General features: G+C 40.2%; 1 protein-coding gene across 1 annotated transcript; it reads left to right on the top strand.

Annotated features, from left to right (window-relative positions):
* Positions 1–349: 349 nt before the first annotated feature.
* sf3a3 (splicing factor 3a, subunit 3) lies at positions 350–7,119 on the top strand. Its single transcript, XM_042435262.1, has 17 exons — positions 350–598; positions 692–739; positions 1,205–1,257; positions 1,502–1,607; positions 1,702–1,774; positions 2,030–2,121; positions 2,206–2,288; positions 2,405–2,543; positions 2,638–2,706; positions 2,799–2,866; positions 4,657–4,764; positions 4,862–4,931; positions 5,059–5,223; positions 6,298–6,408; positions 6,529–6,619; positions 6,706–6,761; positions 6,852–7,119. Exons 1-17 carry the CDS (start codon positions 503–505, stop codon positions 6,927–6,929), a joined length of 1,506 nt encoding a protein of 501 aa, XP_042291196.1. The 5' UTR covers positions 350–502; the 3' UTR covers positions 6,930–7,119.
* Positions 7,120–16,414: the final 9,295 nt, after the last annotated feature.

Raw genomic sequence — 16,414 nt, 5'->3', positions numbered from 1 at the left:
TTACAGCCATTTCCTCATGTAATACACGGAGCCTCAGTGGAGTTATTGATTTTATGTGTACTTTGGTGACCTGTTGCTGTTGGGAGATTTTTAGGGTTCGATGATTATTATTTATTTAATTAATCTAGAACTAGCTAGTTGAAATTAACAATAAAACAGCTCAGGCAGACGCCTGAATATTAGCTGACAGGCAATTATATATACATAACTAATTAAACCATTATTTCCGTGTCATCTTTTGATTATCTGCAAAATATTTCTTTCGTGAACGAATTAATTGACCTTAAATATTATCGACTGTATTTGTCTGCGCGGTCACCACTGCGGAACTATTGGACGTGTTCGATGTTTCTCTACGCCGAGCTCAGTGGCGGACATTAGCTCTCTCAACATGCGCCATTGAAAACAAACGTAACTTAGCCGTAACGTTTTCTTTCATTTTAAACCAGCTAGTTACAAACCTCACCTCGCCAGTAGTAAACATAGTTTACCTTCATAAGCCATGGAGACTATTTTAGAGCAACAGCGTCGCTACCACGAGGAGAAAGAGCGACTAATGGATGCTAAAACAAAAGAAATGTTGCACAAGAAATCTACGGTGAGCTGCCCGTTAGCATTAGCACTGTTGCTAATCTAAAACATCTGGAAGTTAACTTATGTTTTCATAATAATCTTCTCTTTTTCTTGACAGTTGCGGGAACAGATAAACTCTGACCACCGAACAAGAGCAATGCTGGATGTAAGTGAGAGTTTTTGATCTACAAGCTAACAGTTAATAATAGGAAACCTTGCGTCGGGCTACTGTTACAGTTAACAAAAAATTTCATCTATTAAAGAAACTTGTAGTAAAACTTAGATTGTTGTCTACAGTTTCCACATTCAAGACTAGAAACATGCAAGTTAAACAGGAAACAGTTAAACAGTGCAAGCTAATAGCTACATTTCTCTGCAAGTAAACATTACTGGAGGTAATGTTGCGCCAAATTCCGCTTTAAAATCTGTCAGTTAAACGTGTCTTTGATTATTAACTGCTAAATATTCCCGCATTTACACTATACCAAGCTTTATAAGCATTGATAGGGTTTGTTGGAACATTCGGTATATAAGTGATCCGCCAATCAGGTCTTAAATCAGTAAAAATGTCACCTTCTGTGACAAGTTGACTCCTTATTTCCACCATCATCAGCTTTCTATCTTTTTATAGAGGTATATGGAAGTGAGCGCAAATCTCAGAGACTCCTATGAAGACAAAGATGGGTAAGTCTTTACTAAGTAACTAACCTGCTCTGGTTTAGTAAGTGGTTTTACCTGCTTTATCTCTCATTTGCATTTAAAAGTATTTCTTCCCTAATTTCTTCCTTTCATTTTAAAATGTTTGTATCAACTTGGATGCAGAAACTTCACTACTCATAATAACTTTATTTTTTATGTTTATGGTGGATTATATCATGCAGAATAGTCAATGAACCTGTTGCCTTGACAACCTTTTTCTCATTGACAGAATGAGGAAGGATGAACTCGCTGCCATCTCAGGACCAAACGAGTTTGCAGAGTTCTACAACAGACTGAAACAGATTAAGGAGTTTCACAGAAAGCACCCAAATGAGGTAATTAATCTCTGATTGTAAAACGCTCTAATGAGACACGTAACGGCTCGGCAGCGGACTGTTTTACAATAATGTCATTATGCGTTTCTCGTAGATTTCCATCCCCATGTCTGTAGAGTTTGAGGAGCTGATGAAGGCCAGAGACAACCCCAGCGAGGAGGCTCAGAGTACGTCTTAATCCACCATAACGAGAAGACATTTGCATTGATTTCATTTTACCGGCTTTCATCTCACAGTAGCCTCGTTTAACAAAGACTCTGTTAGCACCAGGATCTTCCTGTCCAACAGTGAGAACATTAACAAGAACTGGGTTCACAAAGTACACTTGCGAGATGTAAAAATCTGATGATAGCTGGCTGACACTCTGCTCTGGCTCTTTGGGTCTTTAATGCATTACTGAGTAATGTGTGTATTTTCCACAGATCTCGTTGAGTTCACAGACGAGGAAGGATACGGCCGCTACCTGGATCTCCACGACTGCTACCTGAAGTACATCAACTTGAAGGGAGCTGAGGTTATGATCCCTTATTGTCTGTATAATTCATTCTTCACCCTCAAACTGATCTTATACTCTTGCTAACGACGATCTTTCCTACAGAAACTGGAGTACATCACTTACCTGTCTTCATTCGACCAGCTTTTTGACATCCCTAAGGACAGGAAGAACGCTGAATACAAAAAGTAGGTCCATCACGCTTTTTTTTCACATCAGATCTGACTGCTAACACCTGCGTACAACTTTGTGAAACCTTTATGGATCCTATGTGAGTGAGCTGAGCTGTGATGTGATCATACAGGTATTTGGAGATGATGCTGGAGTACCTGCAGGACTACACAGACCGGGTCAAACCTCTGCTGGACCAGAACGAGCTGTACGGCAAAGTGCTGACAGACTTTGAGAAAAAGTGGGAGAACGGCACCTTTCCAGGCTGGCCTGTAAGTTCTCCTCTTCATGTGTGACGACGCTTCAGGTTTTAGTTGTTCGGCTCATCTGACTTTTTTTTTTTTCTGCCGTTTGTTTGGATCGTAGAAAGAGACGAGCAGCGCTTTGACACATGCCGGAGCTCATCTCGACCTCTCTGCTTTTTCCTCTTGGGAGGTAAGAAATCAAAATTCTCATACTGGAAGATTAATTATTTAATGTCAATCCAAAGGTTGCTCATTAATGATTCTACTGACTGTGTCGCACAGGAGTTGGCTTCTTTGGGTCTGGACAGATTGAAGTCTGCTCTCCTGGCGTTGGGACTGAAGTGTGGAGGGTGAGCATGTTGTGTGTTTGCAAGAAAGAATAACATTAAATGTAGTAATGATCCCAGTATTGCACACCGTTATTCCAGCGATGCCTAGCTTTGCAGGTGCACCTCATTTTCATCTTTGTTAGGGTTTTTGAGTCGGTACGTTTTTGCCCTTTTTGCACTGCAGGAACTTCTTCAAACGTAACATGTAGCCGTCGTTGTGCTTTTGTTGCCACTGTTCTCTGCTGGCTTTTGGACGTGCTCCTGGTGTTTTTCAGGCGGTGACAGTAAATGCTAGTTCCAGGTCGTTTCGGGGGCTGACAGCAGCGCTGCTGTTCGTGATGGTTCAAGTGCACTCATACAAGGAAGATAAAATTAAATACTTGCATATGATCTTGTCAAAAAGCACAGATAAGATGTATCTAGATATCTGTCCAGAGACTTTAACATATCAAAATAACAAAATCCACCTTCCCCTTATACCCTGTATCCCTGTATATACAGAAGAGAAGGAATAAATAAGTAAATAAATAAAAAGATATGAAAAGAAGTAAAGCATTATCAAACAAAACACAAACCAAACAGTCATGTATGTATCAGTATACCTGTGTATATATACATCTGTAATCTATACAGCAGTCGTCTACTGTTGTTGAATATACAGGACCTTGGAGTCCACAGTTCACCAGTACAGCTGCTACAACAACACATTGAAAAGATTGTGTCCCTTCCTTCTGTATTCAGTTTCAGGGAGAAGAAAGTGAGCGGTTCACTTCTCAAGGCAGTGTAGCTGGTGTTGTATGATGCACCTTTATGTTTTCTATATAGTATCTTCTAGAAAAGCATCAGTTTTATCACATTCTGTCCTCAGCTACCTGATCACTACTGCAGTCTGTGTGTTACATTCAAAGTCATCCCAGCAGAGACAAGCAGTGGTTGAGGAAGAAGAAGTTTAAAGAGGCAGATGACAAAATAACAACAATGAGAATTTAATTTGGTACAGGCCAAAAGACCAAAAAAAAAGACTAGAGCTGCTACTAACTATTATTTTCATTGTCAGTTCATGTGTTTATTATTTTTCAATGAGTAGTAGTTTATCATGTTTACAGTCTATAATGTGTCAGGAAAAATGTTTGGTATTTTTACTTGATAAATCACATTTAATTCATTATCAATATCACTAGCAATTCATTTCTGTTGACTGATGAATCTAAAAACAGCTTTTACATGCACATGTTTAGTCAAGCAAAGAAAGAAGCAGCAACAACTACATCTGAAATAATTATCAAGGCTGCCACTAATTAATTGATTTTCTGTTGAGCGATTAATTGATTAATCGTTTCAGCACTAAAACGATGCACTTTGGCATAATGCAGTTAAAATGATTTACTCAGCTCTTTGTTCTCCACAGGATGGACTGTGACTGTTCTGTTCATTTGACCCTATGTTAGGTACCAACAGCAGCTTTCATTTAATAACTGACTAGCATCTAATCTTTTCACTCTCTGTTCATCTTGTAGTTCATGAGAATGCTTTATTACAAGCTCAGTATTCATTGTGTTCATTTTTATGCACCAAACATAAAGAAGAAGCTGGTACCAAACCCTCCCGAGCTTGTGAGCAGTTCAGGTTGAGAGAAGCCTGGTGTTACAGGTCATGTTCCTGCAGTGGGGGAAAAGGCTCTTTGACTGTAGAGCTGTCAGGACACATTTTGCTGCACATCATTGGCAGCAGCTTTTGGCCATATAGAGAGCATGTCATCAGGCAGTTGAGCAGCTGTCTGACATGAGAATCTGTGTCTGTATGTTGAACAGGACTCTGGAGGAGCGAGCTCAGAGACTCTTCAGCACAAAGGGCAAATCCCTGGAATCACTGGACCCTTCACTGTTTGCCAAGAATCCCAAAGCCAAAGGCCCCAAAAAGTAAGTGGGTGTAAAAAATGTCAGCCTGGCGCTGACAGTGTCTCATGATAACGTTCTTGATATAATTCATAACTGTTTCCATCCATCACATCTGCAGAGACACAGAGCGGAACAAGGAAATCGCCTTCCTGGAGGCTCAGGTCTATGAATACGTGGAGATCCTCGGGGTAAGTGAATGTATCTGGAGGTGAACGCTGCTGCAACATTTTTGAACGTGCGTGAATCAAACGCTGTGGGTTCAGGTAGGACTGTTTTGGATGACGGATCTCGATGTGTGGTCACCGGCGGTTACAGGAGCAGAGGCAGCTGACTCATGAGAACGTGCAGAGGAAGCAAGCCAGGACCGGAGAGGAGCGTGAGGAAGAGGAGGAGGAGCAGCTCAGTGAGAGCGAGAGCGAGGACGAAGACAACGAGATCATCTACAACCCCAAGAACCTGCCGCTGGGCTGGGACGGCAAGGTGAGGTCTCACTCCTGCGCAAAAATAGCTGCGTTTTTTTAGTTTAGAGGGCAGCTGAAGACAAAACTTAAGTGCAAACCAAATACTGAAAAGAGGCTGAGAGACGTGCTGGACAGGATTTTGATAGTGCACAGATGATTATGAAGATACTTGTATTATATAATCAAGAGCCTTTATCAACAGAACGTTATTCTGTTTCGGTAGCTGTTGAAAAATATCTGTGTGCGGGAAATCCACATGACTGCAGGCCAACACGGTTAGTTTCAAAATGAAGCTCAGCAGCTGATATGTTATCAACATTATCAGATTGCGTGACTGGACATCAATAAAATGCAATGATTCATTAATTAGAGATGACTAAAAATCTAAAATCGCAGACGGAACAGGAACACAAATGAGCATAATTATTAAATGTGTCCGTTTCAGATGATCACCGCAACACAACAGCTGCAGAGCTGCATGTGGGCATCTTCACTGCAGCGCTGTGAAATGGTTCTATATATGGTCACATGTTGTGTTTTAGTGTTAAAAGAGGAATTTTACATTCAGTATTAGGGTGAGGATGTGGAAATGGTTATAAATGTGTCTCAGGAGGAGATTTGTCAGGTCTGAGAAAACGTCTCAGCTTGGGTTTGGACAGTGGTGGAAGAAATATTCACATCCTTTGCTTAAAGGTATCATGTGGAGTTTTCTTGTAAACAAAGAAGAGTTATGATTATGTTGAATATTACTCACCAAAACACAGTGTGGGCATCTTTGAGGTCTACAGTCAACAGTCCAGTATGACACATAAAAGCTTTCAAATCTGCACATTTGAGTAGCTGAAACCATCAAATGTTCAACTAAAATGATTATTCATTTATCAAAATAGTGAATTTTTTGCAGCATTAAATTGCTTGAGTAGCTTTTAAATACAGTATCAGGCTTTTAAAACCTTGTCATCTGTCTGTGTTGAAAAATGTATATTTGATTCATATAAATTCAACTCAAACTGATTTTACAGAACGTTAGTGTGACGCTGCTCTGCTTTATATGTGCTGCTGTGTTTGCTGACTGCCGTCTTATTCCCTGCAGCCGATTCCATACTGGCTCTATAAACTCCACGGGCTGAACATCAACTACAACTGTGAGATCTGTGGAAACTACACTTACAGGGGTCCCAAAGCCTTCCAGAGGCACTTTGCAGTACGTTCCTGTTTTTAATCAAAGATTCACTGCTACACAGTGATGCTTATTAAAGTCATTCAACATAAGTTTTGTGTGTTTGTGGCGTCTCTGAAACTGTGTATCTTGTATTCTGGTTAGGAATGGAGGCATGCTCACGGTATGCGCTGTCTGGGAATCCCCAACACCGCTCACTTCGCCAACGTTACGCAGATCGAGGACGCCGTCTCTTGTAAGTCTCGTCTTATGATCTTGTCATAAACATACATGTGGGTTGTGAAGAAGTTGTAATAAGCGTTTTTGTGTTTGTTCATCCAGTGTGGGCAAAACTGAAGTCTCAGAAGGCATCAGAGCGGTGGCAGCCTGACACAGAAGTAAGTACACACTCAGACAGCTGGCATACATCATAGAAGGAATAAACCTGCTCATCTCATGACCTGTGTGTGTGTGTGTGTGTGTTTCAGGAAGAGTACGAGGATTCAAGCGGAAACGTGGTCAACAAGAAGACCTACGAGGATCTGAAGAGACAAGGCCTGCTGTAGATCCAGAAAAAAGATGGAACTCCTTTCAAATTTACTATATTTTTTATCACTTATGTCCCCATGTTTCTTTTTATTTGTAAGTAGTAATGTTGTTTTACAGACCGCGCCCCGCCCTCCGTACCTCCCTTTGATAACTTTGTAACGTGGCAACCGTTGATCATTATAATAAACTGTACTTTTGTCACTGCTGCATATTTGTCACTGTTTGCTTTGCTAGTGAATCAGGGTTTATTATCAGTGTTGTTTGGATTTTACAGAGGCGGTGCACAGACTGACTTTAATTTAATGGTGCCACTGACTCGTAAGCATATTTTAACTGTCTTTATGTGGGACAGTTTACTACTGTGGTTTTTATGGTGGCATTAAATACTTGACTAATAGATTAAATCCATGGCAGTTGTAATTTTTTTAACAAGCAAACCTGCTGTAGGCATAGAGTCTTTCTGCTGTATAATCAATGCATACACTGCAACAAAAAACTGAACATTGTAGAGTTTTTACTGCTACTGGCAAAGAATAAGTGCGTCATATATTTGACAAGCTGCCATAAACAGTGACAGAAGGAGCTCGGTGAAATCACAACCAACATCAATTTCAACTTCCCGTCGTTTTATTGAGTTTAACACCGCCGTGTTTTTTATGTTAGGATATTATGAAAAGGTGCTGAATAATTGATTTCAGAGAAAATAAAATAGAGTTTATTGCTCCTGCAGGGGAATGTTTGGTGCACATCAAAGCTTGCAGCATCAAAAATGTAGAGTGAGTTTGTGAAAATGACAAAAGTTTGAAGATTAAATACATGAAAGCATTTTGTGCAGTTTCCAGGATAACATAGCTCTGTCTGCTCATTGACAGGAAAGTGTGAATTGATTCACAGGAGTATATGCAGCATATTCATAAAGATGTGCTTAGTCATAGTTTCTTCTGAAGGATAAAGAACATTCTAACAATTCTTTAATCGAGTCATTCTAGAGGTACATATTTATGAAATTGTACTGTATGCACTTCATATATTTAAGGCTAATAAACATTTTATGTTGAATTTGTTACACCATGAACTGACATTTTTCTTATCTATGGAATGAAAAAGTAGGCGATGGCATGAGGCCTATTTTACTGCTGCAATAAATCTGTTTTCCAGCAGGAGTCAAGTGTATATTACCTACCTGAGGAATATGTTTTCTGCCATGTCTCTGGTTCCATCTTTGCAATGTTGAGTTTTCTTAAAAACTGCATTTCATTTTAAAATAGCTTACAGTCACATCTACTACAGCAAAGTTGTAGTGCTGATCTGAGCAGGGTTACAGATCCCACAACAAGAATGGAAAGAACTCGGCAAATTTTTGGGGGGGCTTTACAAAATCATCATTTTGATAGGTGAGATGTTTCAACTCCAGTGGGCAAGTCCAATCTATGAGGATTCTGAGGATGTGTCTGGATGATGACCCAAGTAAACCAATTATCATTCTGTCATGTCACCGTGACAACAGACAACCTCACCTGTCATATGAGAAAGTCCACGAAAATGAAAGATTTTCTTGCTGTACTGACAGAAAAATACAGCAGTGGTGGAGGAAGTGTTCAGATCCTTTACCTTAGTAAAAGTATCAATGTAAAAATACTCCATTACAAATAAAAGTCCTGCATGAAAAACCTTACTACAGTAAAAGTACATATTATGAGCTTGATGTAGATAAAGTATTGCAGTAAAAGTAGTGGTTTGGTCCCTCTGACTGATTTATTATTATATATGACATCATTAGATTATTAATAGTGAAGCATCAGTGTTAGAGCAGCATGTTACTGTTGTAGCTGCTGGAGGTGGAGCTAGTTTACACTACTTTTTCAACTACTCCAGTGGTTCCCAACCTAGGGGTCGGGCCCCTCCAAAGGGTCAGCAGATAAATCTGAGGGGTCGTGAGATGATTAATGGATTAATCTTTGTATATTGGATCATTTGAACATTTATTGAAATGAAAGCATGTGAGAAGTTTAGAGGGAAAAATCACTATTTGGTGGAGCTGTTAACAACTCATAGACATGTGAAATGTGACCCCAACTACACACTGCTTTTTGTAAGACGTCAAAAGCCAAAAAGGTTGGAAACCACTGGTTTCATCTTTAACAATGTGTTGTATTTTAAAAGCTTGTTATATTATCCATTGTGTCAAATCTTCATCTGAAAAGTAACTAAAGCTGTCAAATAAATGTAGTGGAGTAGAAAGTACAATATTTCCCTCTGAAATGTAGTGGAGTGGAAGTATAAAGTAGCATCACATGGAAATACTCAAGTAAAGTACAAGTACCTCAAAACTGTACTTAAATACAGTAGTTGAGTAAATGTACTTGGTTACTTTCCACCACTGAAATACAGTTTGAGAGTTGCCAGACTCCAAATCCACACCAGCAAATATTCAGTTTTACTCAATTTTCACCTTTAAATTTCTGATTAACCATGAACTGATTGTGACTTTTGATTTTGACTTTGGTCAACAATAAAGTCAAATGTGTGGTTTTAAGTTCTAACAGGCAAGTCTTCTGTTCTGACAGCTCTGTCAACAGTGTGAAGTAATAAGATCATCTCAGGTCTGATACCATGACACTGTATCATTACAGTGATGTCACATGATAGGTGTTACCAGCTTCAGGGTCAACAGGCCTTTAAGGAGATGTTTGTGACCAAAGTGCGAGCCACTACAGGAGAGACATTTTTATTAAAGACTTTTGTTATGACAGTTCTTCACATTGTATTATTGTTTGTTATTTCATCTTAAATTATTTTTCATCAGTAATAAGGAACCAGTGTATCTAAGACCTTTTGTAACAAAGAGTTTTTTATGTGTTAGATTCATAACATCATATCACACACTGGTCAAACTGTGATGCAAAGACATTATTTTCAATGTGGACAAAGACTGTGTACACTTTCCAAACATGCAGATGTTTTGCCATTGTGAGAAATTCTGGTTGTTTATCACATAAAGATCAGATTATATACTCCCTTCCATGTAATTTACCACTACAACCATTAATGTGACTCTTAACTTTACATTTTTCCGTGCTTAGTTTCTATGTGGGAACCTGTGTTGGATGTTAGAGTGATGAAACTCTGCATTCAAATATCCATCACAGGCAGGCTGGAGGATTTGTAACGAGTAAAATGTCTCCAAGTGGCTTGTAAACTCCACCAGATGGAGCTCTTGTATCCCTGTGTTTGGCCGTTCAGGTTTACATTCCTATTTTGGAAAACGAATCATAAATGTTAAGTTAAACATATATGAAGTCATTGACTGTATATAATCTAATGCCAGGGTAAATTCAAAGTAATCAAAACTTACAGTCGAAACCATAAATGTCAACCTCATGGTGATGCTAGACAAAAAGTCATTAGTATACGTCAATAAATGTCTGTACAATAATGTTTTGTGCCAAGCTGTCAACTAGAGATATTTCACTGGATAAGTAAAAACTCTGACCTGCTGGTGGCTTCAGAGGAAACACAAGTCTGTTTTTCCTGACACCTTTAGATGTTTGATCAATGAATGTGATCAATAGAAAATGAAGTGCTGCAGTCTACAAACAGTTGTGGATAACAGTAGAGTTGCTCATCTTTAGCACACTGCTTTACTGTCATAAGCCTGTTGCCATCACAAGGCTGCAGAAATGAGCAGCAGACTAACCAGCTGTGCAGAAAATAGATGTACAGTCAGTTCAGCCGGGTCTCATAAGAAATCACTAAATTAATTTTCTATTTCTATCTCTGCGGTGACTGATCTGAGCTCCTTTGCTCACAGTGAGTCTATTAGATAATCGTTGATTCTGTAATTATGTCATTCCAAATTGGACAACATATTTTACATTAAGAAGTGTTGCAAGCATTTCTCTTCATAGGATATGAGAGGAATCCTTCAGACTCAGTTTTTTCAGTCTTTGATTCCAGTGGTGATGGAAAGATGTGACGCCTCAGTTCTCACAAATATTTCAAATGAGTTAAACCCAATTCTTATAGGACATGTTCCTTGCCAGTGATCATAAAACCAATACACAGTGCTGATTGAGGAGAGGCTGGAGTCCTACAACCACAGCTTTGAAGCTTCATGTTTTTCATGTTTTCATATAACCATGTTCACAGTGTTTTATATAACATATGCCATGGCTAGATTTGAATTTAAAGCAGACCCTTTAAGAATATTTTGCTTTTAGTATATGGTTTAATGTCACATGTTGCATCAGAGGATTCCACCCTGCCATGACACAAATGTTGGGGTAATACAGAATTGGCTTTCAAAAACCTATTTAGTCAAGGCCTGTGGTGTCCTGCAGTCATTTTTAAAAGCCTCCATTTTTTTTTTTTTTTTAAAAAGCTGCAATTTCAACCATTAAATGAAATCTTCACCCTTTTACAGCTCATTAAATCCTGCAGATGGTGCTGCTTTACCATGATTTTCTGGTAGAAACACATGGGATTTTATTCTTTAGTCTTTAGTCTTAGTAGATACAGTACACTGTGACACGTACAGTGAGGTTATGAAAAAGTAATACAGAGAAAAAGAAGAGACAGACAAGACCTTGTATCATCTGCCTGCTGGGTTTAGTCCAATATAACCGTGCAGCTAACCTTCTAATAGTCTTCATTATACAACTGCACTGCTGGAGCCATAAGGCTCATTAACATTCACTGTTAATGATGTGCTCAGTTCACTCTATAACATTTCAGCATATTCATTGCGTAATCAACAGTAATGATCTATTTTATAGCTTCCCAGAGACACTATCAATGTCTCTATTGGTTGTAAATAATTAGTAAAAAATAGCTAAAATAGTTGTTGTTCTGTAAGACATTACATTTCTGTGCTGCAAAAGAGTGCTGAAGCATTATTTCCTTGTTTTTATAAAAACAGAATAGAAATATTAGTTTATTAATTCATTACGTTATTGAAAGGCCAATAAATAAACATGTCGAAAAATTATATGGAGAAAATACATTAAATCATGGTATTTTGAAAAAAGTTTTAAAAATGGTTTAAATTAAGTAATTGATTAAAAAATAGAGCACACACACACACACACACACACACACACACACACACACACACACACACACACACACATGCACAAAGAGGATTTCTTTGATAAATGACCTGTCATGTAGCAGATGTTTTAGTGGTGTTGGAAAGCCCTTATCTGATATTCTCCTGCTTGAAACATATGGTTCCATTTTTAAGAAAAGCTTGTCTCATACATTTTTCTTCATACATACCAGCACATTTGCCAATTTCATTATAATATTGTCAGCATGTTTACAGTGTGACTATTGTAATATTCAGTATACTGGTAGGAGAAAGAAAAAACATCTCATCTTTGGAAGACTGACTTCAAAGAAAAAACACATAGTTATAAATTCAATTAGCTGTCTTTAATTATGTATTTTAATGAAATTGTACCATAACTTGTTTGTTTACTGGTGTAGCAAACATGTAAAATATGGGATGGGATTGCGTAATAAAAAAAGCCTGAAAAACAACTTTAGACAAAACCCTTTTGGCTCAGCTGCCTCTGAGTCAATGCAAGAAACAACTCAGTCTGTTGTACTTGTGGTGCCACTGTTGGTACATGGCCCAACATGACTGTGCTCATAACAAATTTCAGGGTTATCTGCCAATTAGATTTAGAGATATGTTGTGTGCAAAAATTGGAACAGATTCATACTCTGAGGAATACAAATGTGTTCAATTTTATGGCAATCTTCCCATTACATTATATATTTTTGTGTGCAATCTTGACATTTTGGCCTGAGGGTGGTTCTATAGAAAAAGTTAGGGCATCCCCATAAATGTTAGCATTTACCTTCTGGGTACCAGGAACATTCACAGCAAATTTAATAGAAAGTCTTGTAATAATGGACTAAAAAATTGACTAAATATATATAATAAATATATATAATAAAGAAACGTGATTACAATCTGTTTAGCAGTGTCATGATATCTTACTCTGGACCCAAGTGGTCTGACAAAGAGACTTGGTGAATTCTTAGGGCAAGACAAACAGACATCAGTTGAAGTTTTAGGACAGTATTAGGGTGAGGCTCAGTGCTGAAAAAATAATGAATTAATTACTCTCCTTAAGTTAATCAATTACCTCACTACATTACTTTCTGAGAGTCACACCATTGACATCTACATACATACTATACACCTATGCCTATTGCACAATTTTGCGGACTTTTTATCTGTAACTATTTTCACAAGGCTAGTAACCATACAAGTCATGAAAACCAATGCATGACATTAGGCTACTGGGTTACTGAGTCTACAGGCATGCTAGTGACACTATAGGTGGTCTGCCGATTTCAACATGCTAACATGCCCAAAAAGATAATGTTAAAATACTGATGTTTAGCAAGTTAGTTTACAGTACAATGGCTACTTTAGTTTAGCATGTTAGCATGTTAATATGTGCTAATCAGCACTGAATAAAAAGTGAAGCTAAGGCTGATGTGAATGTCATTGCAGGTATTTACAAGGTTGCAATGTTTACTGACATGGACAGGTCAGTCTGACTCAAACACAGCTTACATTAGAAAGTATTGATTTGCAAATTGAAATTTGGACTTGATGGTGGCGTAAGATGAAAAGTTAGGAAATCACAGAAGTCATTAGAATTCCTGTACAAAATTTCATAGCATTCCATCCAATGGTTGAGATATTTCTGGACCAAAAAGGTGGAGCGGCCAACTGACATTGGTATCTCTAGTGCCTTAGTGCGAGCATGGCTAAAAGTGATTGATTCCCCAGCACTGAGCAATACTGGCAATAGTAGTAGTAGAAATAGCAGCAGCAGTATATAGTAGAGCTGGATCCATTTAGTGTCAGTAGTTTTTGCAGAAGTGATAGTAGTAGTATGATCCTGGCCCTTACCCTCAGCATTTTAGTTTCCAAAGTAAAAAAAAAACACTCTACTTGCCTTTTAAGACCCCAAACTGTAGATTAGCGATGATTAGCTGCTCCCAGGCCTGACATTTGTAAGTGGGCCGCCAGCAGCCTGGTGGTAACCTGTCATTTTCGTGGGCACAGGCTTTATGAGGGCAGAGCCATTAAAGCATGGCATTAGAGTGTCCTAAGGGATCATCTTTGCTCCAGTGATTTCTCATTCAGATGAGAGCTGAAGCCAGGTTACTTGGACACTGGTTGGTTCACTACGCCTGAGCTGTTCCACTTCCAACTGCCTGGCATGGAGGCATTTCCTCAGGCTTCACTGGTAAATTACACATGAGCATGTCGCCCCTCATCAACTGACTAAAGTCACGTCTGCACACTGAAAGCTGCTTCAATGGTTTATGGATTTAGTATGGATTAGAACTGCCTGAAATGTCTAGGTGTTAGTGAGGGAGTGCTAACAGCAAGAATGTTTGAGGTAGTGTATTTTCATCTCTCTAACAGTCTCTTGTGTTTTGGTTCAGTGTACTGAACTACTTGCATGAGATGCCTATAAATAGAGATTTGCTAATGCAGGATTGGGAACATAATCCAAATCAACTGCTGGAATTAACTCCAATGGTTTTATAAGGTTGAACTGGCAGCACTTGCTTGGAAACTTAGCATAACAAAAGGAAGCAAGGACAAAACCACCACTTATATATTACACAAACCAACACAGACAAGCCCATTACTGTAGGTTTATCTTTTTAAAATTTTTTTAATGGCATTATTATAGTTTAGAGGAACAAAGCCTTACCTGATTTCCTGTGCCCACATATAGTAGGTGTGTCTTAAACTGGATTTATACTTGACACAGGGGTTAACAGGACTCCTGCCAAAGATGCCCACAGTATAGATTTTGTTTTGTAGTCCACAAAACTAAGCAGCCAGATATAACCAATCACAGTTCTTGTGGTTCCTGTGTGGGATCTCTGTCCTCTTTCTCAGTTGTCTCAATTCTCATAAATTTTGTCTAAAAGAGCCCTTTTGTGCCTCACTAATTCGATCATCCTTGCATACCTTTGTAAGCGTGTCTAACCCCTTTCTCTCCCGTTCGTCTCAGTTCTCATGCGACCTACGACACGCTTGCATTGCAAACGCTTACCTCCTGCCTGTGCTCCGTGATCCACGTTCCTTGGCAACATACCGCCCACGACTAGATCCAGCAGTACCAACGAGATATCTCCTTCACCACCACATCCACATGGAACCCTTCTCCTCCAGACGCCGCGCTTCTGATCAGCTGGGATCCAGACGCTCCACACGCATCCACGCAATGGCCCACTCGGACGCGGTTCTTTTCCAAGCAATTAACATCTTCAACCGGATGTTTGCTCACCTCTGGCGAGCTCTCAAGGAGACGGTCGTCCCACTCCTACGAAACGATGATAAAGACAAACTTTCCAACTCTATGCAGACTCTACTTTCACCAACCCTCTCGCCGGCAGCTCGAATCCTCCCACTCTTGCGGGTTCATTGTCCGCCGCCGGGCCGATGCACACCGATGACGTCACAACGCTGCCTACTACAACAGAGCCCAGACTTCTTCAGCCCTGGCTGAACTCCAGATAAAAATCCTGTTTCGCCGAACTGACAACAAAGCCAGGTTCTTCCTGCTCCTCTCTGCCTCCACCTCCACCACCGCTCCGGACGGCTGCTCACTTCCGGGTTCCCCGCCCAGCGCCACCTGTACGCCGCATGTCGATGACGTCACAACGCAGCCAACTGCTTCAGCCCTCTCGCAGGGCCAGGTTGTACCTTCCCCTGTGCCTGCTCCCTCCCTGCCTGATCTGTCTCGCGTTTTTCGTTCGCAGGCTGCACAATCAACCCCCGCACATCTATCCCCTCATCTTCTCCTCTTCCCTTCCTTCAGCTGGAGCTACCTCTACGCTTTCGGCTCCACCCGCTCCAACAGCTCCTTCTTTTATGTTTCTTCCCTCAGCCACCTCTGGTCCTGCCATTACCACAGCAACAGTCGCACCGAGCCATGGTGCTCCCTCTGATGGACACACTCAATTCCCTACTGTTCTATCCCTGTTCCCCTCCCTTCACCCTCCCTTTCCAAACACCCAAATGTTTTTTCTGTGTCTTCAACACTCCCCGTCGCCGAACCCCTCGCTCCAGGCATCGTTAACATTGTGCCTGCAAGCACTTTCACTCTGGCCTCCACCACTCCGCCCCTCCATGGCCTACAAAGCCAGGCTTTCCAGTTCTGCACATCCTCCAGTTCCACCACCCACTCCAGCCAACCACTCGCTTGCGGGTTCCCTACCCAGCGCCCCCCGCACTGGCACAGCGATGATTCCATCCTGCCGCCACTATGGCGCGGCAACAGACTGCTTCAGCCCTAGCTAGGGCCAGGTCATATTTCCCCATGTGCCTGCTCCCTACATCTTAATTGCCTCGTGTTTTTGTTTCATCCCTGCGTCTATGAGCCGCACATCTTACCACTTCACATGCATCCCTTCCTCCCTCACCTCTCGACCCTCATCCCTTCATCCCTCACCC

Source organism: Thunnus maccoyii, chromosome 15 (genome assembly GCF_910596095.1).
Source record: "Thunnus maccoyii chromosome 15, fThuMac1.1, whole genome shotgun sequence".
Taxonomy (NCBI): domain Eukaryota; kingdom Metazoa; phylum Chordata; class Actinopteri; order Scombriformes; family Scombridae; genus Thunnus; species Thunnus maccoyii.
The sequence above is the reverse complement of the archived record's forward strand: the minus strand, read 5'-3'. Positions and strand labels throughout refer to the sequence as shown.

Coding starts and splice junctions, on each gene's coding strand:
- sf3a3 (XM_042435262.1), top strand. CDS start 503: ATGGAGACTATTTTAGAGCAACAGCGTCGCTACCACGAGGAGAAAGAG. Junction 2,289..2,404: donor AAGAACGCTGAATACAAAAA/GTAGGTCCATCA, acceptor GTGATCATACAG/GTATTTGGAGATGATGCTGG. Junction 2,867..4,656: donor TTGGGACTGAAGTGTGGAGG/GTGAGCATGTTG, acceptor TATGTTGAACAG/GACTCTGGAGGAGCGAGCTC.